At 40.7% G+C, this 23358-nt stretch overlaps 1 protein-coding gene across 1 annotated transcript in view; it reads left to right on the plus strand.

Annotated features, from left to right (window-relative positions):
• The window catches only part of LOC136886512 (phenoloxidase 1), an 80344-nt gene that overhangs the window by 31369 nt on the left and 25617 nt on the right, over positions 1–23358 (plus strand). Inside the window, exons 5-8 of the mRNA XM_067159328.2 lie at positions 4879–5029; positions 7885–7986; positions 12678–12842; positions 17445–17573. Coding sequence (XP_067015429.2) covers positions 4879–5029; positions 7885–7986; positions 12678–12842; positions 17445–17573 — 547 coding nt within the window. The remainder of the gene's footprint in view (positions 1–4878; positions 5030–7884; positions 7987–12677; positions 12843–17444; positions 17574–23358) is intronic.

The following is a 23358-nucleotide window of genomic DNA, read 5'->3' on the forward strand; positions in this document are numbered from 1 at the left end:
TGCTCTGGGCCTCCCTCTTGCCCTCTTTCCCTTTACCTTAGCCTCCAACACCTTAATTTACCTTGTATGTTTGTCTAATATAGCTTCAAAAACCTTACATATGATACGTGTCTTCCTTACTACTGTGTTGATAATGATAGTACCTTATGGGGATCACTGTAAGTACCTAGGTATTAACATGGGGAGATCTTCATTGGGGTAGTTACATTAATGAGGTTGGGTTACTGATCTCTTCATATGGTAATGAGGGTATTTAGGGGTTGTAGTAAGGATACAAAGGAGAGGGTGTATAAGTTGCTAGAGTAGAACGCAGCCCGGAAGGCGGTTTGAAGAGGGTTGCGCAGTAACATTCGCGCGCTTTGTAGTATGACATATTTTCCACTGAACCAATAGAATCATTTCAGTAAGAGGTGCCTGTTTGTGCGGGTCACAAGTGAATGTTTCGAGTTTTATTTGTAAATATCATAATCAACGAATTTAGGGAACTATTTGCGTGTGTACGATAGATCCAGGAAGAACAAAAAGACAAGTATTCCGTCGACAGGCGAGGAAAATAGTATTTAAAGTGTATTTGTATTTGGTAAGCATGCAGCAGCAGGAGTTCATAGGCGGAGAAGGTGAGGAACGCCATGTTGCCACACTTCAAAAGAAGACAGCACTCGCGTGTGGTATCGGCCTGCGAACAGTACAGAGGATAAAACAAGCTTCGGAAATAAAAATAATGCGGTGTTCAGGTCACCAGAGAAGAACCCTTAGAGGAAGAAGCCAGTGACGGTCCTCGATGATTTCATTAAAAATGTTCTGCGTACAACAATATTTGATATGTATAAAAACGGCGAATATCCTACGGCATTGAAAATGGACCGTCCATTTACCTTCCTTAATATCTTGAAAATTTTCCTCAACACTTTCACGGGGTTTGATGTTAAAAATTAATTTGGACTTTTAGAAAACGTTTAAGCTCACAAAAAATATAGGTCATCGCTTTGGAATTAAAGATATAACTGGATGAAAAAATGTTTACACATACATGCTGTTATGAGTAGCCACATCGGCATCACCGCACCTCATACTTCTGTCTCTCTCTGCGCAATGAAACCGCCTTCTGGGCTGCGTTCTACTCTAGTAGAACCCCAATTAGAGCACAGTTTCAGTGTATGGGACCCTCACCAGGATTACTTGATTCAAGAAATAAAAGGAATGCAGCACAATTTATTCTGAGTGATTTATGACAAAAGATTAGTGTTACAAAAATCTCATAAACTTTGGGCTAGAAGACTTGGGACTATGGATAAGAGCTGCTCGACTAACCAGAATGATGTTCCGAGCTGTCAATGGAAAAGTGGCATGGAATGACATTAGTAGATGAATAAAGTTTAGTGGAGTTCTTAAAAGAAAGGAGATCATAATACGAAGATAAAGATCATGCGTACTCATCTACCAATGTCATTCATTTATAACTTGTAACACTACTTTGTCAGAAATCACCCAAAACAAACCGTGCTGCTTTTCTTTTGATCTTTTCCAGTTTTCGTATCAAGTAAGGTAATCCTGGTGTGGGTCCCATACACTGGAACCATACTCTAACTGGGATCTTACCACAGACTTGTACGCTCTCTTCTTTAGATCCTTAATACATCACCCCAATTACCTTTATCTTAAAGTATTTTGATTATAACAGATATGATGAAGCCCTGCTTGCCTCAAAAAAAAAAAAAAATTTAAAAAAAGGCAAAGGAAAACTGCTTGGAATGGAGTAAAGCAGGTGATAAACCATCCAAATACTGTTTTACAGGAAATTCTACAATAGACCTCCCTCCAGATCCCTCCCCTCTAGGCATTTTTCAACACATGGTTCAGAACTATTTATGGGATGAGATAGCTACCAAAACAAACTGGTCATGCTGATTAGTTTTTTGCAAAAAATCCCAACTCACTGTAAGAGCTCATTGAGTATATTTTTCAAGGTTTGTACCCCCAAACCCTAAAAAAGGATGACTCCATGCTGCGACTGTGTTCTGTGCAAGGTTGACAAGAAAAAAATGCAGTGAGATATAAATGTGAAAAGTGTTTCAGGCCTTTACATTTTCCAGAGTGTGTCAGGATGTTTCACACTACTAAAAATGTTACATTGTTCTACATGGTGCACTTAATCATCACGTCAAACAAAGGTGTGATTAAAATTCAGTACATTGAGGATCACATATATCAAATAAAACTGTATATCACACATGAAAGAAATGGTGTTTTCATGCATTAATAATAATAACAAAAGTAATACTAATAATAATAATAAATTTTGTGTGGCTATTGCTAACCTGGTGTAGCCCTTGTAAGGCAGACCCTCCAATGAAGGTGGGCGGCCTCTGCCGTATATGACAGACTGTGTGTTATTGTAGTGGAGGATAGTGTTGTGTGTGGTATGTGAGTTGTAATGATGTTGGGTACAGTAAAAATACCCAGTCCATGAGCCAGGAGAAATAATCATATAAGGTTAAAATCTCTGACCCAGCTGGAAATTGAACCCGGGGCCCTCTGAACCAAGGCGACTATGCTGACCATAATTTATTAACGGTAATACCATTTTACAACACAACAAAAAGAAAAACAACACAAACTAAAAAGAAAAGAATGAGTCAGTGGAATATGAGATGAAAAAAAAAGTGCACAAATACATAGGTTATAGTACAAGTAAGCACAGGAACACAATAATCACTTCTGAACATTTGAAGGTGATATCTGAATTTTGACAATGAGCAGTTAAATACACCAATATCCACTTTGTTTAGCGATCTTGACATTCCTTTAATTGGTCCATGGAATGCATAGTTAGTTCTATACCAAAGTGTGGACAGGGTACGATTAAACCTCGTACACCTATCTCAAACAAGGAACTTTATTATTTCTAGAGTTGTGGGCAATTCACCAAGTAGTGGAGCAATTTAAAAATGAAAATTGTATCCAGGAATTCACAGCTTTGTGCCATACTGTGCAGATTTAAAGGCTATTGTAGGGCTTTATAATCAACATTATCATATGGGAACCCTGCTGAAAATTAATGTAAACAAAGAAATTTATGTTGTACTGAATTTAGTGCATGGATAGAGGTCTGATGAGGGTTCCATACAGGTGTACTTTTCAGCACATTAAATCTAGTATGCCAATGAATTAATGGGGGTTACATTTGTAAGCTTAGAAAAACAATATTATGTGATGATAATGATGATGATGATGATGATTGTTTAAAGGGGCCTAGAAGTTAGGTCATTGGCCCCTTATGGTACAAGGTGTAATGAAATTAAACTATAATTAAAACTTAAAAATGTATCCACTGACTAATATATAAAACAAATGATGAAAAAATGACCATGAATGCAAAAGAAGCAGTGGATCTAGTTAACAATGCCTTATTTTCTGAGATGATGCTTGTTGTCCACAAGGGGCTGCCTGGCCGAGGCGGTAAGGGCGTGCTCGGTTCACCCGGAAGGACGTGGGTTCGAATCCCCGTCAGTTAGCTGGAAAATTTATAATGTCCAATAACAGACCATTTATATTGGTATTATAAATTTACTCATTCGGAACAAATATTTCTGATTCCCTATGGGAATCAACATCTATATCATCCCCGTCAGGAAGTCGTAAAATTTAAGAAACGAGATTTCCACTTCCGGAGGTGCATATGGCCCTGAGGTTCACTCAGCCTACACCAAAAGTGAGTACCAGGTTAATTCCTGGGGGCAAAGGCGGCCGGGCGTAGAGCTAACCACTCTACCCCATCGCGTGCCGAGGTTAACAATGGTGGAAGCCTTTACCTTCCGCTCCTCCAAGGGCCTTCATGGCCTGTACGGAGGTGACTTTGCTTTTTTTTGCTTTTGTCCACAGGGGTCCAAAATCCAGGCCACTGACCCCTCATAATAGTACTAATCACTGGTAAAGCAGAACCATGGTGTTCCTCCTATAATGGTAAAAATCACAGGTAATGTAGACCCATGGTGTTCCACACATAATGTTACTACTCTCGGGCAACACAGATCCGTGGTGTTCCTCATATAGCGGTACTACTCATAGGTAACGAAGACCCATTCTGAACACAGAGGAACCAACATATTCCTTCACAGTGCAAGGCACGTTCTAAACAAGGAACAAGGACCCGCTCGCCCACGTCAGTGGGATGCACGCGATGATGCTAATTGCAGGCAATGCCCAGACCTTTGGTGTTCCTCACATAAGGGTACTGTTCCTAGGTAACATACATCCATGGTATTCTTCACATGGTTGTACTAATCGCAAGTAACATCAACCGACGGTGTTCGTCACGTAATGCTACTAATCACCAGTAGTTTTATGGTTCTAATTCCATCATCCCTTGGTCACCCCTTTTAGTTGCCTCTTATGACAGGCAGGGAATATCGTGGGTGTATTCCACGCACAGGGGGTACAAGATTATGAGATGAATTGACTATTATTTAATAAATTCTCACAAAAGATAATAACTGCCTGACATTTCTTAGCTGTCTGGCTCCATGGCTAAATGGTTTGCATGCTGGCCTTTGGTCCAGAGGATCCCAGGTTCGATTCCGGCCGGGTCGGAGATTTTAACCTTAAATGGTTAATTCTCTTGGCTCGGGGACTGGGTGTTTGTGCTGTCTCCAACATCCCTGCAACTCACACCACACAGATAACACTGTCCTCCACCACAATAACACACAGTTACCTACACATGGCAGATGCCGCCCACCCTCATCGGAGGGTCTGCCTTACAAGGGCTGCACCCGGCTAGAAATAGCCACACAAAATTAAAATTAATTTCTTAGCTTCTTTTAATAAGTCAATACTCATAAATAAATACAACATGTTTCATTCACTGTTGTCAAACAGGTACAATTTTGAGCGCTTCAGTAACAGACTTTCTCGAGTGAAGCGGATGCAGAACTTCAGGGAGCCCATTCCTGAAGCCTACTTCCCCAAACTGGACGATCAAGTGGCTAGCCGTAAATATGCTAGTCGTCAAGCTAATTCCTATCTCAAGGTGAGTTCTGTCTGTGCACAAAACAATGATTTTAACAAAGTTAGAAACTGTTTTACCATTGACAAAAATGTTCACAAGTCATTGTGACACTGAACAAATAACAAAAAGGAAGACCCTAATTGAATATTTTGTTTTCACTGTTGCATTACAGTATACTACAAATATTTTCATCTATTACACTGTATTCGGTAAATGCCAAAGACATTTGAAATATTGAGAAAAACTTGCCAGCCCAATACCAACAGGACCTGAACTTGCAACCTTCAGCTTTTGCAACCAATACTCTATCAACTGCTTTGTTGGACAGGTATCTTAGCTGCAGACCTGGGATTTCTACCAGCATAATTTAATCCAGTCATTTATAAAACAATATGGGTCACAGAAAATGAGTTTTAATAAAAATTTTAAAAAATTATTAAGAAAGAAGCCATACTTTTCAAGTATCGACTCAGTTAATGTAACTTTAAATCTTTTCATTCTATCAGAAACACTAATTTGGTGGCAGTAGCAGTTACTCATTTCTGCGTTTACAGTTTTCCTGGCTAAAAGCTCACTTCAATTCACAGCAGTGGTTTTTTTATTAATTTCTTTTACAAATTGCTTTTACATCACACAGACACAGATAGGTCTTATGGTGACGATGGGATAGGGAAATGGCTAGGATTGGAAAGGAAGCAGCCATTGCCTTAATTAAGGTACATGTGAGCTTGCATCTGGGAGATAGTGGGTTCGAATCCTACTGTTGGCAGCCCTAAAGATGGTTTTCCGCGGTTTCCCGTTTTCACACCAGGCAAATGCTGGGGCTGTACCTTAATTAAGGCCACGGCTGCTTCCCTCCCATTCCTAGGGCTTTCCTGTCCCATCGTTGTCATAAGACCTATCTGTCGGTGTGATGTAAAGCAAATAGCAAAAACATTTTAAGGTACAGCCCCAGCATTTGCCTGGTGTGAAAATGGGAAACCATGGAAAACCATCTTCAAGGCTGCTGACAGTGGGGTTCGAACCCACTATCTCCTGAATACTGGATACTGGATGCACTTAAGCGACTGCAGCTGTTGAGCTCGGTGACTACACTTTGTATTTAAACTTCCAGTGACTGTACAGGTCAATTATTGTGCAGAAAATATATCCACACATCTTGAAGCATAGGGACAGGGGAGAGGTCTTGGCTGGCTTTGGTGAATTTTCCATTCCTATCGCTTAATTTTTTCATGTCTGCAGTGTTCTTATTTGAAGTGTTGAACCGAGGTACAGGCAGTTTGCCACCAAAGTAAATCGTCCTCGGCAAGCGTTTCTCAGGTTTGTGGTTTTATTTCTGTCATCTTTAAGGTAAGATTGTATGTCCTATGCTGCTAATGCTAAATTGGTGCATTTGATGACCCATTATCTCACAAAGTACACAAACTATTTCTCTAACTTTTTTTCTTGGCAACATATATACCGGTCTGAATACACTGTAGTAAAATTATGTAATATGTTTAATAATGAATGAGTTATAAACTTTTTACTTTTTAAATTAAATTTCAGAATATTTTCTAAATACAATTGAAACAGAAATATGTGCAATATACAAAAAATTAATTACTCTAGCTTTATTAGTATTAAAAATGGGTCTCTTATAGTGAAAAAAAAACATAGTTTTGAGATATTAAACTTTGAAGTCTTTAAAAGTGTAAATCACAGCAGGAATTCACATGTCTGTTAATCTAGTGACCTAGAAACCTCCTGCTACATATTCTGGATCCTCTTCTTCATCCCAACCATCCAATAACTTCCTCCTCCACTTCTGCTTAGCTGCCTTTGTTGTTTGTTGAGCTGTCAACTCCGCTTTCTATACACAATCTATGTCCAGTTCTTGCATTCCTCTGACTGTGTTGTGCCTCAAATTCACCCCCAGCTTCTCCAAAACCTTCAGTCTATAATGTTCTCATCAAATAGCATCAGAAATGCCTACTTGTAAGGTTTTTTTTGTCCAACAGAAACATTTTTGGGGACCACGAGACCATGTAATGTTGTTGAATGATTCGTTCACATTTTGAGTTTTCCCACACAAGCATTTCTGTGAAATGAAATGGCGTATGGCTTTTAGTGCCGGGAGTGTCCGAGGACATGTTTGGCTTGCCAGGTGCAGGTCTTTCGATTTGACTCCCGTAGGCGACCTGCGCACCGTGATGAGGATGAAATTATGATGATTAAAATTCCCGACCCTGCCGGGAATTGAACCCGGGACCCCTGTGACCAAAGGCCAGCACGCTAACCATTTAGCCATGGAGCCGGACTGCATTTCTGTAATCGGCCTGGATTTGATCTCCCCACCACAGAGAGAGGAAGACACGCTTTTAAGAAGCACATTTGCAACGATACTTAGGTCTAAACCACATTATCTAAAACTGTCATTTGCTTGCACACTGGGGTTTCTACGTCCAGTTTTCATTTTGAAGCACTAGGGGGCGTGGCACCTTCACTTCCACAATTCTTATTTTGTTCATGTACACCTTCATGACTTACATCTCCACTAACCTCACTCGCCGGCCCTCAGATCCAAGTAAATATCCCTGACCTGGCCAAGAATAGAACCTGAAGGCTCTGGTTAAGAGGCAGGCACACTACCCCTACACCCTGGGGTTGGCAGAGTATAAGTTTAGTTAGTAATAATACAAATTAGAAAGAGAAAACTTCTGATTTCCCTTAAAAATGAGTCTCATGGATATCAGAAAAACCAGGATGTTGTATAGAATATTGTAGAACAATATGTGCTTTATGAGGAAATAATCAAGAATTGAAATGAATATTCATCATAAAATTCTAAATAGTCAATTTACTACCACACTGTGGTTTTTTGTTTTTTTTTTCAGGATCTTGATCGTGAACGTGAGAGAATCAAATTTGATATCAGAGATCTTGAACGGTGGGAAAATCGCATCTTTGATGTCATACATACTGGTAACTACATTGATGTAAGTATGCTGTTGTACTTGACTTCTTACTCCTTTCTTGAATGTGTCATTTTTATTGTAACAAATCTATTGTTTTTTAATGTGAACTTTAAATAAGTAGACACCCTCAGAATTATATTCTGATTTCTCCCAGTTCTCTAGATAGGACAGATACCTTATCTTCAGCTTTTGATTGAACAACTATGTTTAGTGTGATCTCCAGCAGACAAAGTTTTATAAATACAGTAAAACCTGTCCTCAGTGGAAACCCAAGGACCAGAATTTTCTTCTGTTGTATACAGGATTCCGTTTCATAAAGGTGGTTAAAAATTAAATAAGTACATACCTCCGTTAGATAATCTAGCGGGCCGATGACCTTCGATGTTAGGTCCCTTAAAACAACAATCATCATCATCATCATCATCATCATCATCATCACCATCATCATCATCATCATCGTAATCTAGCAGTAGATTTATAATTATGATTTTGTGTAGTAGATGATACAATAATGACTCTAATCACACACTTTTGTACACTAGTTCATCAGCTCTAAGACAAATCTTGTCTTGCTTAGAACATCCTAACAGTGCATAGACATTACATGTTTTACAGAAATAACACCAACAGTAACAATGTACAGTACTGTCATTTACTTCTTCCAGTAATTGAATTGTACGCTTGACACTACTATCCCTGGCAGCACAGTTCTCAATTAAAATGTGGGCACGGCAAATAATGTCAAACAATTCCATGACATTTTTCACTAGAAAAAAACTGAATGTCCTTTAAGGCTGATAGGGCATGTCGGAAGGACCTCACATTACATAAACCATCTTCTTCATCATCTCCATTCTTGTCATCTTCACCATCTATTTCTGTTTACTTTTCTTGGAGGTGACAGGTGACGAACTCTTCCATATAAGCCAATGACTTCAGATGGAGGAGCTCCTTTAGGTGGGCGCTGGTCTCCCAGTGAAGGAAATGGTACTGAAATTGAACATGCAGCGTCTATTCTCCAGGTTAGAAATGGCCTCATTAAAACCTTGGTAGTTAGGTATAAGATGCCTTTGTGGAGGTGTGACAATTCTGCTATAATAATAGCCAATATGAAGCATCAAAATGAAGCAGCACAGGAGCTCCCTGGACAAGGGTGATGGAAGAAGAAGAGCAAATCAGCACAAAAAATGCCCTTAAAATTCTGGCAATCCCAAACCATTGCACCAAGCAAGTTGGCCGGCCGTGCAGTTTAGGTCGCATAGCTATAAGCTTGCATTTGGAAAATGGTGGGTTCGAACCCCACTGTCAGCACCCCCAAAGATGGTTTCCTGTGGTTTCCCATTCCACACCAGGCAAATACTGGAGCTGCACTTTACTTTTAATACCACAGTCACTTCTTTCCAAATCCTAGCCTTGTGCCATCCCATCGTCACCACCACGACCTGACTGTGACGGTGCGACATAAAACAAATAGAAAAATATTGCGGATAGTGCAAAAATTGTAAGAAAATGATTTTTAAATCTTAACTTATTCTATAAAAATGTTACCAGAAGTTATGTCTATCTCCAATAGATAGCAAACAATAACTCCTTCTTTACCATTTACAGAACAGTTATAGTTCATGTAAGTCTTGGACGGGCAGGTTAACACAACAATTATAAAAGAGAGAAATTTGAAAGCCACTTAGATTGGGCAAAAGTACATCATAACATAAAATAAAGTAAAAAATAGGTCAAGAAAACACAACAACTAAGGATAGGATAACGGAAGTGGCATGGAACCCTGAGTGGTAGTGGAACATATCCTTTTGTGAAATGATTTCCTAGGAGCTACAATTTATTTATTTTTTAACTGAAAATATTTAAACATACTATAGTAATGTAATTACAAGGAAAGAAAGAATAAGAATAATAAAGAATAGCCTTGTAAGAAGGAAGTGTGTAAAAACCTATTGTGATGATTGCCGTCAATTAAACAGAGTGCTAGCCCAATTCTGCACAATGCAAGGATGCAAGGTACAAAAACCTTTTTCGCAAACAAGGATGTACAACAAAACAGTGTTACATCATCAACTGAAACACTTCAGGAGGCAACTTTTAGAATTATTACATTTGAAAGATAATAACAGAACTAATGGAGATCAAACCCAATGGAAAATTAACATTAATGCAAGAAAAGGCAAAGAAAAAGGGTTGTGCTTCCAGGAACTTGAAAGGAGGTTAGTTGATGAACTACGCCACTTGATGTTTAATTTAATGTGAAACGTAAGATCCAAAGGGCAAACTCCTGCATAATTAAAGAAACTTTACACTGAATTTTAAGTTACAATTATAATCAACACATGAAAGAAAGAACAGTGCTTACCCTGGGATGGCCAAGTAACTCAAGCAGGGACCGTAGCATGAGCACATCCGCTACATCACTCCTACCGAAGAAGCAGGGAAGATCCAGAAACAGGAAATGGTGCAATTACAAAAGGAAACTAATCAAAAAGCAGAATTCACCTTTGGATCTAACATTCAACCAATCACAATTATTTTTATTCAAACCAATTGCGATCTTCTTCTTTCTTGCCGACTCGGTCAGAATTGAATGTACCAGAAAAGTTCTCACTTGTGCAACTGGAAACTTACTTCAGGAACTGCACGTGTTAGTATAGCATGTACCAAAATGATTTGACCAAAATCAAATATTTGAAATCCACACATAAAATGACAACTTAGATACAATCCAGTGGATAAGAGTAACACTCTAGTCAAACAAAAATGCAGCCACCATAGGTCCTCCAAAATTCATAACATGGATCTTCCTTTATCCATTTACACCTAATATCATCAAACCACTTCTGATGATCATTATCTTAAACATTAATCCCCAACTTCCCACCCCCATGAGATTCTGAAGTTGGACTTAAGTTGGTGCTCAGGTCTAGGGAAGCACCTGGCCTCATTAGATAACCACTCCGTTTTTCTATTCTCTTCACTTGCATATCCTCCCTTTACCTCACAACAGCATTTTCTAGTCAGCAGTGACCATTACCATGCTTATTCCATCCTCCACTTTCTTAGCTTTCTTACCTGACTCTAGTATTTAAGTTAAGGTCAGTGGTTGCAGAGTAGGCTTTAACCTACAATTGACCACAGCCCTGCACTTGGACCGACCAACCGAGCAGAGGAACAGTGGCCGCGGATGTATCGTGACTCTACGCCTCTGTATTCAGGAGGTGAAGAGGTGATGTTCCCCACTGTCGGCTGTCCTGAGAATAGTTTTGCATGGATTTTCCATTCTCCTCCTGCATTAAGGCGAATGCCAGGACAGTTCCTAATACAGGCCAAGGCCGCCAACCCCATCGCTTTCTCCGAACATCTATTTAGTTTTATTTATTGTATAGACAAATTGTTTCCATGTGGTTCTGTCTTCTAAGCAATTCATTTATGAAGGTGGATCAAATATAAACGGGAATTTGAATATACCGCTGCTGTTAGCAATAATTCTGAGGTGGGGCTTTGCCAGGATGTTGGTGGGGGTGTCTGGAGGAAGGGTTTGTGCACGTGAACGATGGTGGAGAGCTGGGCTGTTTCATTATGCCATGAATGAGCAAGAGGTGCACATGTCTGTTGCACAATGCATCACTATCAAACTTCTCGCAAAAGAGGGCACGAAACCTTCCAAAATTTTGAGACGGCTCCACGCACAGTGTGGGGAAGAAACACTTTCACAGACTCGAGTGTATGAGTAGGCTAAAAAGTTAGTGGCAGGAAGAGAAGCTGTGGAAAATGAACCTCATGGAAAGAGACCACAGACAAGCATCACTGCAGACAACACTGTTGCCATTCGTGACATTATTCATCTCCGCAACAAGGAACAAAAAACGTTATGCCAGGAAGTTTGTCAGAGACTCCTGCATCATTTCAAGGAGGAAGGAGAGAATTTCTTGCATCGTATTGTGACTTGTGATGAAACTTGGGTGCATCATTACAAGCGTGGAGTGGCAGCAAAGAGGTCCGTTCAAGGCCAAAACATGCCCATCTGTTGGATAGGTGCTTGCAACCATTTTCTGAGACTCTGTAGGCATTTAGCTGGTGGATTTTCTTAACAAACAAAGAACAATTAATGCAACCTATTACTGTTGCCTTTTGGACGAAGCAAAAGCTGCGTATCGCAACAAGCGACGCCAGCAACCCGTCCGAAACATAATTCTTCTCCATGACAATGCAAGACCGCATACTGTCACCTTAACACGAGAAAAACTGGAGGAAATTCACTGGACACCTCTTAAACACCATCTGTACTGTCCAGGTTTATCGCCCTGTGACTACCATTTGTTTAGACTACTCAAACAAGACCTAGGAGGACAGCGGTTCAATGATGATGCAAGTGTAGAAGAGTTTGTGCACAACTGGCTCCGCACATGTCCCTCTTTCTTCTATCAGGACGGCATCAAAAACTTACAATACGTTGGAGAAAATGTGTATCGAAGGCAGTACACTATGTAAAAATGTGATCTCTATATGAGTATTTTTTTGGTTGATGCAATAATTTTTTTAAAATAATTCCTTGATCTGCCCTCATATAATAAGTCCTAGAAATTTACTGTAGTACTTGCTTTGATATTTTTAACAGTTCAATATGACAATCTTTTAGGCTCTGCTTTACATTCACAGAAGAAGCCGTTTACCTTTCTTTTTTTCTTTCTTTCTTCCTGTGACAGGAAAACAACAAGAGACAAAGACTGACTGAAGAAGATGGCATCAACATACTTGGTAACATGGTGGAAGCGAGTATGTTGACGGTGAACAGACAGCTCTACGGAGACATGCACAACCTGTTACATACTGCAATCAGTCTGTGTCATGATCCAGATCATCGCTATCTGGTTTGTACAATCCTGCACTGATTAATACACTGACTGACAGAGCAAATGCAACACCAAGAAGGAGTGGTCAGAACTTTATGCCAATTGCAGGGTAGACTGACGTCACTGAGGTATGCTCATGATGTGAAATGCGCCGCTGTGCTGCGCACGTAGCGAACGATAAATGGGACACGGCGTTGGCGAATGGCCCACTTCGTACCGTGATTTCTCAGCCGACAGTCATTGTAGAACGTGTTGTTGTGTGCCACAGGACACGTGTATAGCTAAGAATGCCAGGCCGCCGTCAACGGAGGCATTTCCAGCAGACAGACGACTTTACGAGGGGTATGGTGATCGGGCTGAGAAGGGCAGGTTGGTCGCTTCGTCAAATCGCAGCCGATACCCATAGGGATGTGTCCACGGTGCAGCGCCTGTGGCGAAGATGGTTGGCGCAGGGACATGTGGCACGTGCGAGGGGTCCAGGCGCAGCCCGAGTGACGTCAGCACGCGAGGATCGGCGGATCGGCGCATCCGCCGCCAAGCGGTGGCAGCCCCGCACGCCACGTCAACCGCAATTCTTCAGCATGTGCAAGACACCCTGGCTGTTCCAATATCGACCAGAACAATTTCCCGTCGATTGGTTGAAGGAGGCCTGCACTCCCGGCTTCCGCTCAGAAGACTACCATTGACTCCACAGCATAGACGTGCACGCCTGGCATGGTGCCGGGCTAGAGCGACTTGGATGAGGGAATGGCAGAACGTCGTGTTCTCCGATGAGTCACGCTTCTGTTCTGTCAGTGATAGTCAGCGCAGACGAGTGTGGCGTCGGCGTGGAGAAAGGTCAAATCCGGCAGTAACTGTGGAGCGCCCTACCGCTAGACAACGCGGCATCATGGTTTGGGGCGCTATTGCGTATGATTCCACGTCACCTCTAGTGCGTATTCAAGGCGCGTTAAATGCCCACCGCTACGTGCAGCATGTGCTGCGGCCGGTGGCACTCCCGTACCTTCAGGGGCTGCCCAATGCTCTGTTTCAGCAGGATAATGCCCGCCCACACACTGCTCGCATCTCCCAACAGGCTCTACGAGGTGTACAGATGCTTCCGTGGCCAGCGTACTCTCCGGATCTCTCACCAATCGAACACGTGTGGGATCTCATTGGACGCCGTTTGCAAACTCTGCCCCAGCCTCGTACGGACGACCAACTGTGGCAAATGGTTGACAGAGAATGGAGAACCATCCCTCAGGACACCATCCGCACTCTTACTGACTCTGTACCTCGACGTGTTTCTGCGTGCATCGCCGCTCGCGGTGGTCCTACATCCTACTGAGTCGATGCCGTGCGCATTGTGTAACCTGCATATCGGTTTGAAATAAACATCAATTATTCGTCCGTGCCGTCTCTGTTTCTTCCCCAACTTTCATCCCTTTCGAACCACTCCTTCTTGGTGTTGCATTTGCTCTGTCAGTCAGTGTAAATAATAATAATGATGGAATGGGGAATTAGATTACATGAAAAATACATTCAAGGGATACATTTGAGGCAAGGAAAGGGAAGATTTGAGGTGAAATATCTTGCCTTTGGTGATGATATAGCAGTAATTTCAGAAAACAAATCATCATCATCAGTGTCTAAAGGCAAATACCTTGTCTTTGCAACCATTCTTTCCTGTCCTCAGTTCCTCGTTTCATTTTATAATAATAAGCATAATGGAGACTCTTGGAGACTCTATGGAGACCAGCTGAGCTAACTGGACCAAGGTTTTTTTAAAGAGAAGTTACTCCTCTGTCACTTACCCGTTGTCCTGACTTGTGACAGGCAGAGCCTGGCTTCCCAAAACAATGGGTCCAGCACAAATGATGGTGGACACTCTACACGACATAGTCATTAAAACTGATGTTCAAATTTTGTATGAAAAAAATTAAATATATTGAATATACACATAACAGAGAAAAGTACTTAACAACAACAACATGGACATATTCAAAGATTTTAACAATTTTAATATCTGGGAAAATGGATCCAGTCAAATGGCTCAATAACACAACCTGCAAAGAAAGATTGAAACTCACTCAACACTGTTACAACAGACAATCGATATTGTTCCAAGGAAAAATCAGGCACTACACAACTGTAATTAAACCAGAGTATTTCATGGATCAGAATGATTAACACTGAACAAAAGAAGTGAACAAGAGGAACTGGAAAAGAAAGGAAAATAATTAGGAAAACTTTGGGAGCCCAAAAGAATAAAGACATGAGAAATGAAGACCTCTGCCAATACAGTATATAGAGAAAATTACAGACATGATTAAAAGACAAAGTTTACAATTTTATGGTCACCTTCACAGAATGAACAATGACAGGCTAACTAAGAGTTGCAGGGATGTTGGGGACAGTATATACACCCAGTCTCCGAGCCAGGAGAAATAATCATTTATGGTTAAAATTTCTGATTCAGCCAGAATAAAATTAAAACACACCACCGGTTGGCTGGAAGATGTACGATGGGATCTACGAAGACTGAAGATCACAGGTGACATAATAAATAACACAGTGGCTTTCCAGTGACGGATCACTTCTGCCGATTCTTCACTTTTGCAACTTTGACGTCAACCTCGGAGAATGTTATTGGAGGAACAGAGGCATTGATGGTTATGAAAACTTTGGGAGCCCAAAAGAATAAAGACATGAGAAATGAAGACCTCTGCCAATACAGTATATAGAGAAAATTACAGACATGATTAAAAGACAAAGTTTACAATTTTATGGTCACCTTCACAGAATGAACAATGACAGGCTAACTAAGAGTTGCAGGGATGTTGGGGACATATGAGGAAGATCTGCAAAGAAAAGAGAAAGAAAAATATTGTACCATAGTCAGTTTCTAAGCGGTCTATAATTGGCTAAATTCTTTAATTAATAAAATAATAATAAAACCAGGGTTACCTGCTATGGGATGGAGCAGATATAAATAAATTGATTCTCTAAAGGAGTCTACATCTATGGGCAGAAGAACCCATTTAGTAGTGTGCTTGTTCCTCAGAGGCAGAAATGACACCAGCAAGCAGCATCCGTTCTCCAGGTTTGGGACAGCCTCATTGAAACCTGGTGGTCTGGTATCAAATGCCTTTTGAGTGTGGTGAGCCCACTGAAGGAGTCATCTATATAAAGCATCAAACTCGATCAGGACAAAGAGCTCAGGAATACCCAAGAAGTAATAATAATTTCATATGGCTATTCCTTACCTGGTGCAGCCTTTGTTAGGCAGACCCTCCTACGAGGGTGGGTGGCATCTGCCGTGTATGGGAACAATGTATTTTTGTAGAGGAGGATAGTGTTGTGTGTGGTATTGTGAATTGCAGGGATGTTGAGGACAGTATAGCAGCCAGGGGAAATAATCATTTAAGGTTAAAATTTCTAACCCAGCCAGGAATCAAACCTGGGGCCCTCTGAACCGAAGACGACTACAATGATCATTTAGCCAAGGAGTCGAACACCCCAGAAGTGATACGCATCTCTTGATTCTCAAGGGAACAATCCACTGCTCATACTACTACTACTACTACTACTACTACTACTTTTATGTCTCACTAACAACTTTTTATGATTTTTGCAGATGTTGAGACCTTAGGATTTTGTCCTGTGGGAGTTTCTTTTTCATGCTGGTAAATCTACCAACACAATGCTGTTGAATTTAAGCAACTTCAAATGTGGGTACCTTTGGAGTTAACCGAGATCAAACCTGCAAACTCACTCAGAAAATCAGTGCTCTACTCTCTGAGTCACTTGGGTATAACCAAATCTTCTGAAATTAATGTTGCCATTATTATTTCAGTTAAAAACTCTCACAGGATATTGTACCACATAAAGTAAGAATCTTCTTATTATTATTCTTCTTCTGTATCCATCACCAGACGTTGGTGATCATTTTGGCCAAGTTATATTTGTTGGTGGCTGTGCAGAATAGCAAAATAGTTGATAATCCGCAGATTCTCCAGCCAAGATGTGTGCGGTGTCTCAGGACCTCTCTTCCCCACAATCTTACCTCATACAATTATTTGCAGGAGGGTTTAAGTCTCCAGATGCCTCATGATATGACCAACATAGGAGAGCTTCTTGATGTTTTCACCATCATTCAGGTACTATCGAAGAAATTTGCTGACATGTGCATCTTTCAATTATTTTACATATGAAAATACCACTCTCCCATCATACTCATAACATCTACAGCTTAATTTAGTGACTGAATCAACAACTTCCCATGTTAGTACAGACGGTTGAGGCGCTGGCCTTCTGACTCCAACTTGGCAAGTTCGATCCTGGCTCAGTCTGGTGTTATTTGAAGGTGCTCAAATATGTCAGCCTCATGTCAGTACATTTACTGACACACGAAAGAACTCCTGTGGAATCTCGGCATCTCTGAAAACCATAAAAGTAGTTAGTGGGACGTAAAGCAAATCATATTATTATTTATTTTATTAGAATTTAGAGAAAAGAATATCAAGTTGTGCTGTAATATTTGATAGTACATTACTATTGTCTATATATTGTTTTTCAACTCTTAAAAATGTCAAAGTGTTACATCCACATGGAGGTGTTCAAATAATTATGTTTTCACAGGAGACTTTCCAGGTCTTAGCTGATCCATCAACAGCAATGAGGGATCCAGCTTTCTATCCTCTGCATGCCTACATTGATGACATTTTCCAGGAGCACAAGGCTACACTTCCTCCATATACTGTGGCGAAGGTATTACCAAATACAGTCAACTCATTATCCATGGTGCTGTGTGTTAGCCACAACAGGGATAAATGAAAACATTATTAATACAAAATTGGTCATAAACATAATAAAAGTTAGAATCATTCACTACAAGATGTTATGAATGTTTTGCTACAACAATAAAACTAATCATTTTATTTTGTCACTTGCAAAGATTTCTGCACCTTGCATGAAATAAATTTCATGTTTGGAGCCCATATTGACAATGAATTCTTATATTAAGTGAAGCTTTGAAAGGAATCTATCTTTTCAATACAAATCAATATATAGTCATAAGAGAAAATGATAAATTACATCCCCAATAGTAAAGGTTTCATCCTGATATAGGACATCTTTAGTTATATGAATACTAAATACAATTTTCAAAATTATTTTAAAATATACATTTTAAAAAAGTAAACAAATACAGGATCACTTGATTCAAGAACTGGAAAAAATCCAAAGAAAAGCTGCTCAATTTATTTTGGATGATTTCCAACAAAATAGTAGCATTACGAAAATGTTGCAAAGTTTGGGCTGGGAAGACTTGGGAGAAAGGAGACGTTTTGCTCAGCTAAGTGGTATGTTCCGAGCTGTCTGTGGAGAGATGGCGTGGAATGACATTAGTAGACAAATAAGTATGAGTGGTGTTTTAAAAGTAGGAAACATCACAATATGAAGATAAAGTTGGAATTCAAGAGGACAAATTGGGCCAACTATACATTTGTAGAAAGGGGAGTTGGGGATTGGAATAAATTCCAAAGGGAGATGTTCAATAAATTTCAAAATTCTTTGCAATTATTTAAGAAAAGACGAGGTAAACAACAGATAGGGAATCTAACTGGACGACACCCTAAATGCAGATCAGTGGTGATGGATTGATGACCGTCTTTCTAGCAGTGGTAAATACACTGACTGACAGAGCAAATGCAACACCAAGAAGGAGTGGTCAGAACTTTATGCCAATTGCAGGGTAGACTGACGTCACTGAGGTATGCTCATGATGTGAAATGCGCCGCTGTGCTGCGCACGTAGCGAACGATAAATGGGACACGGCGTTGGCGAATGGCCCACTTCGTACCGTGATTTCTCAGCCGACAGTCATTGTAGAACGTGTTGTCGTGTGCCACAGTACACGTGTATAGCTAAGAATGCCAGGCCGCCATCAACGGAGGCATTTCCAGCAGACAGACGACTTTACGAGGGGTATGGTGATCAGGCTGAGAAGGGCAGGTTGGTCGCTTCGTCAAATCGCAGCCAATACCCATAGGGATGTGTCCACAGTGCAGCGCCTGTGGCGAAGATGGTTGGCACAGGGACATGTGGCACGTGCGAGGGGTCCAGGCGCAGCCCGAGTGACGTCAGCACGCGAGGATCGGCGCATCCGCCGCCAAGCGGTGGCAGCCCCGCACGCCACGTCAACCGCCATTCTTCAGCATGTGCAGGACACCCTGGCTGTTCCAATATCGACCAGAACAATTTCCCGTCGATTGATTGAAGGAGGCCTGCACTCCCGGCGTCCGCTCAGAAGACTACCATTGACTCCACAGCATAGACGTACACGCCTGGCATGGTGCCGGGCTAGAGCGACTTGGATGAGGGAATGGCGGAACGTCGTGTTCTCCGATGAGTCACGCTTCTGTTCTGTCAGTGATAGTCAGCGCAGACGAGTGTGGCGTCGGCGTGGAGAAAGGTCAAATCCGGCAGTAACTGTGGAGCGCCCTACCGCTAGACAACGCGGCATCATGGTTTGGGGCGCTATTGCGTATGATTCCACGTCACCTCTAGTGCGTATTCAAGGCGCGTTAAATGCCCACCGCTACGTGCAGCATGTGCTGCGGCCGGTGGCACTCCCGTACCTTCAGGGGCTGCCCAATGCTCTGTTTCAGCAGGATAATGCTCGCCCACACACTGCTCGCATCTCCCAACAGGCTCTACGAGGTGTACAGATGCTTCCGTGGCCAGCGTACTCTCCGGATCTCTCACCAATCGAACACGTGTGAGATCTCATTGGACGCCGTTTGCAAACTCTGCCCCAGCCTCGTACGGACGACCAACTTTGGCAAATGATTGACAGAGAATGGAGAACCATCCCTCAGGACACCATCCGCACTCTTATTGACTCTGTACCTCGACGTGTTTCTGCGTGCATCGCCGCTCGCGGTGGTCCTACATCCTACTGAGTCGATGCCGTGCGCATTGTGTAACCTGCATATCGGTTTGAAATAAACATCAATTATTCGTCCATGCCGTCTCTGATTTTTCCCCAACTTTCATCCCTTTCGAACCACTCCTTCTTGGTGTTGCATTTGCTCTGTCAGTCAGTGTATTTTGTACTCAATCGATAGAGCAGCCTCAAATTAGTCTATTGCGATGTTCTATCTAAGGATATTGACGGTGACTGTGCTACAATAGGAATAGTTAGTATTTCCATTGGCAGCTGAATGAGGCTGCTGTATGAAGGTGGTGTGTGGAGACGGCACAACCAGGGAAGCTGTACTATCACCATCAATAAATATTCTTAAACAGAATATTATATTAGACAAATTTGAGGCTCCTCTATCAGTTGGGTACAATAATTACACTTAAACAAGATTTTGTTTGCAGTGAGAACATAAACAATGTTTTTCTGTTGACATTGCACGCCACATGACGCATAGGATGTGCAGTTTTTGTTTGAGCAGACTCAGCTTACACATTACAAAAAGCAAAATTGAAAATATCTTCGAAAACACCAGAGAAAAGCCACCTGACAACTCTTAGGTGGCAATCCGACCATTTGATTCAAGCACCATGTCAGCCAGCCAACTGATGTCCACCTTGGAAAGCAGAACATTTACATCCCCATCGTACTGTTCTACAAATACAAGTACCAGTGAATGAATTAAAGATTATCGACCTAATGGTTGGTGCTCTTGGCACTATTCTTAAGCCTTGATCATGGAATTCAGGAAACGTTTGAGCTGCCTATGAACAGCATTGATAGCTATGTGATATCACTTGTTATCTACCAGGTACACAACTGACAACACATTCTAAAGGGACCAGCAGGGAAGCTTCTTTTATAACAATTATAACAAGTCATATTGGCTGACAAGAAAATACTTCCGTATTATATCTCAACTGCAGTCGAGATGAGTTTCTCATCTAAACTTAAAGAGTCCCCTTCCAATTCAAGGAAGATTTCTAGCTACAAACCACTAAATTAAGGATAAAAAATGCCACCAAAAATTATTAATAGGGTAAATAGAAGAAGAAGAAGAAGAAGAAGAAGAAGAAGAAGAAGAAGAAGAAGAAGAAGAAGAAGAAGAAGAAGAAGAAGAAGAAGAAGAAGAAGAAGAAGAAAACCTTAGTATAGTGACATACAAATGTTTTTAAATACTTTTAAAATATTTTCTAAATTATTTTAAACAACTTGTCTATTGTCTTTTTTAGATATACGTTAAATTATCTTTATAGCTGGCATTTCTTTTTATCCTTAATTTAGTGGTTTGTAGCTAGAAATCTTCCTTGAATTGGAAGGGGACTCTTTATAGCTGAAGATGCCCCATATAGAAGAATGAAACATGTACAAATTAAGTGTTCTTCTAATTATGTGTTTGTTCTTGGTATAGACCAAACAATAATAAATGTCTTGAAAAGGTGGGAAATCTCTTGATGACAATTAATCCACATCAGGAAGTTGAAGAATTTAAGAAATGAGATTTCCTCTTCTGCTGGTGCACATGGCCCTCATGTTCACTCAGCCCACACGAAAAATAAGTACCAGGTTAATTCCGGGGGAAAAGGTGGCCAGACATGAAGCTAACCACTTTACCCGACCAAGTGCCAAGGTCCAATATAATTGGTCCGTTATTGGATATTATCAATTTTCCAGCTAATTTTCCAAAGTGCCAAGTGCCAAGGTCCAATATAATTGGTCCGTTATTGGATATTATCAATTTTCCAGCTAATTTTCCAAAATTGGTCCGTTATTGAACATTGTAATATGTTAGTGTTTTGCTGATGGAAGAATCAGTCGCTGAGGATTCCTCAACGTTGCCCAGGGTACACCCGATTGTCATTACAATCTTCGTAGAGACATCTTCCGTGTACCCCTGCAGAGTATGCTGCTCCAGTCTCATACAAACCAAGTGGATATTGCCTTCCACAAGACAGGTCGCACTGTTACAGACTGCTTATGACCAACTCCTGTTAATAATAAGATCTTTCCACTTATGGGAGTAGCACCTCCAGATGTTAGGAAACAAGTTGCAGCAGAGATTGAGAAGAATGAAGCAAGAAACAGATCTAAGACACCCAATGTTTGTACTTCACGCCCACCTATCAAGACTGAAATCGAGGAAGAGCTTCCTACAATCAACAACATCAATCCCATCATCACCCGAATCTCTGGAGAAGGAAGTCGCCTGTAGGATTATGGGAAGTGAAAGAGAAGCCAGCTGCAGGACATCTTCAATATGGACATTGGAAGACGCTTAACAAATTAAGATCTGGAGTGACACAATGTAAAACCAACTTGAAAAGGTGGGGGTATGGTTATCAAGATTTGTGTGCGTGTGGTGAAAAGCAAGATCATGGACACCTTCTCATCTGTAGAAATCTGCCTATACCATGTAGTATGAAGGATTTGGTGGAAGCCAATGAATGTGCCATCTCGACAGTTGAACAAAGTTTAAATAGAGTAGTTGTAAATATATTGTAGTGATTTCGGACTCGGATAAATAAATAAATTGAACATTATAAATTTTCCAATATTTTCCAGTTACCTGGACCAATTATATTGGAATTATTAATTTACTCATCAGGACAAATATTTCAGGTTCTCTATGGGAATCAATATCTTTTGTTAAGTGCTGAGGTTACGGATAATGGAAGCCTTTACTTGCCACCCCTCCAAGGGCATTCATGGCCTGTATGAAGACGACTCCTGTTTCTTTTTGCTGTATATTCGATAGTTATTTTTGCAGCTGCTATAGAAAGTGATCTTTTACATTATGAGTGAGATGAATTTTGAAACAAGTAACAAACTTATCACGTTAATAGCTGTAGCATACCTTATCTCCATTAATTTCCAACCAATTTTGATTATATTGAAAATAGCTTCTCGGTCCACCATATACAGTGTGTTTAGTCTCGTTATCATAGAAGTCAGGTAATTTGCATAAGGATTCACATTTGTCTAAAGGTATGAATCAAATAATGAGCATGACAATGGTACAGTTTTGTGAGAGCAAGACCTAGAATTTAGTTTCTGTAGTATTCCCATCAATGTGGAGAGGGCTAAGGTAACATACATCTCATTGTCATTGACTGGAATCAATTCCCTAACCCTAGATTAAAATAGAAATAACATTCCTCAAGACTTTATGTACTTCTAAGTGTAGCGATTTGTTTCCATTACACTAAGCTGGACGAGTTCAAATTTAAAAAAAAAGTTTGAATGACTCTACTGGTTGCATGACATTTAGAGCTAAACGTTGGGGTGAAAAGACCTTACAAAATTGTTATTTTTTATGTAATTACCCATGTCACCCCAGTAAAGTAACACAGAACACTACCACATCTAGCACAAAAAGTGTCAGAAACAACAGTCTCTCCTGAATCATTTCAGCCTCATCACGGTCTAATTCGGCAATATCAACATCACTGTCATCAGAATCATCAATAAAATTATAACTACTATCCTCATAATTAATAAAATATTCCTTTGATATGCCTTGTATAGCATCGCTAGAAAAAATATCCTTGTTTACCGACGCCATTGCGAGAA

Source organism: Anabrus simplex, chromosome X (assembly GCF_040414725.1).
Source record: "Anabrus simplex isolate iqAnaSimp1 chromosome X, ASM4041472v1, whole genome shotgun sequence".
Lineage (NCBI taxonomy): Eukaryota > Metazoa > Arthropoda > Insecta > Orthoptera > Tettigoniidae > Anabrus > Anabrus simplex.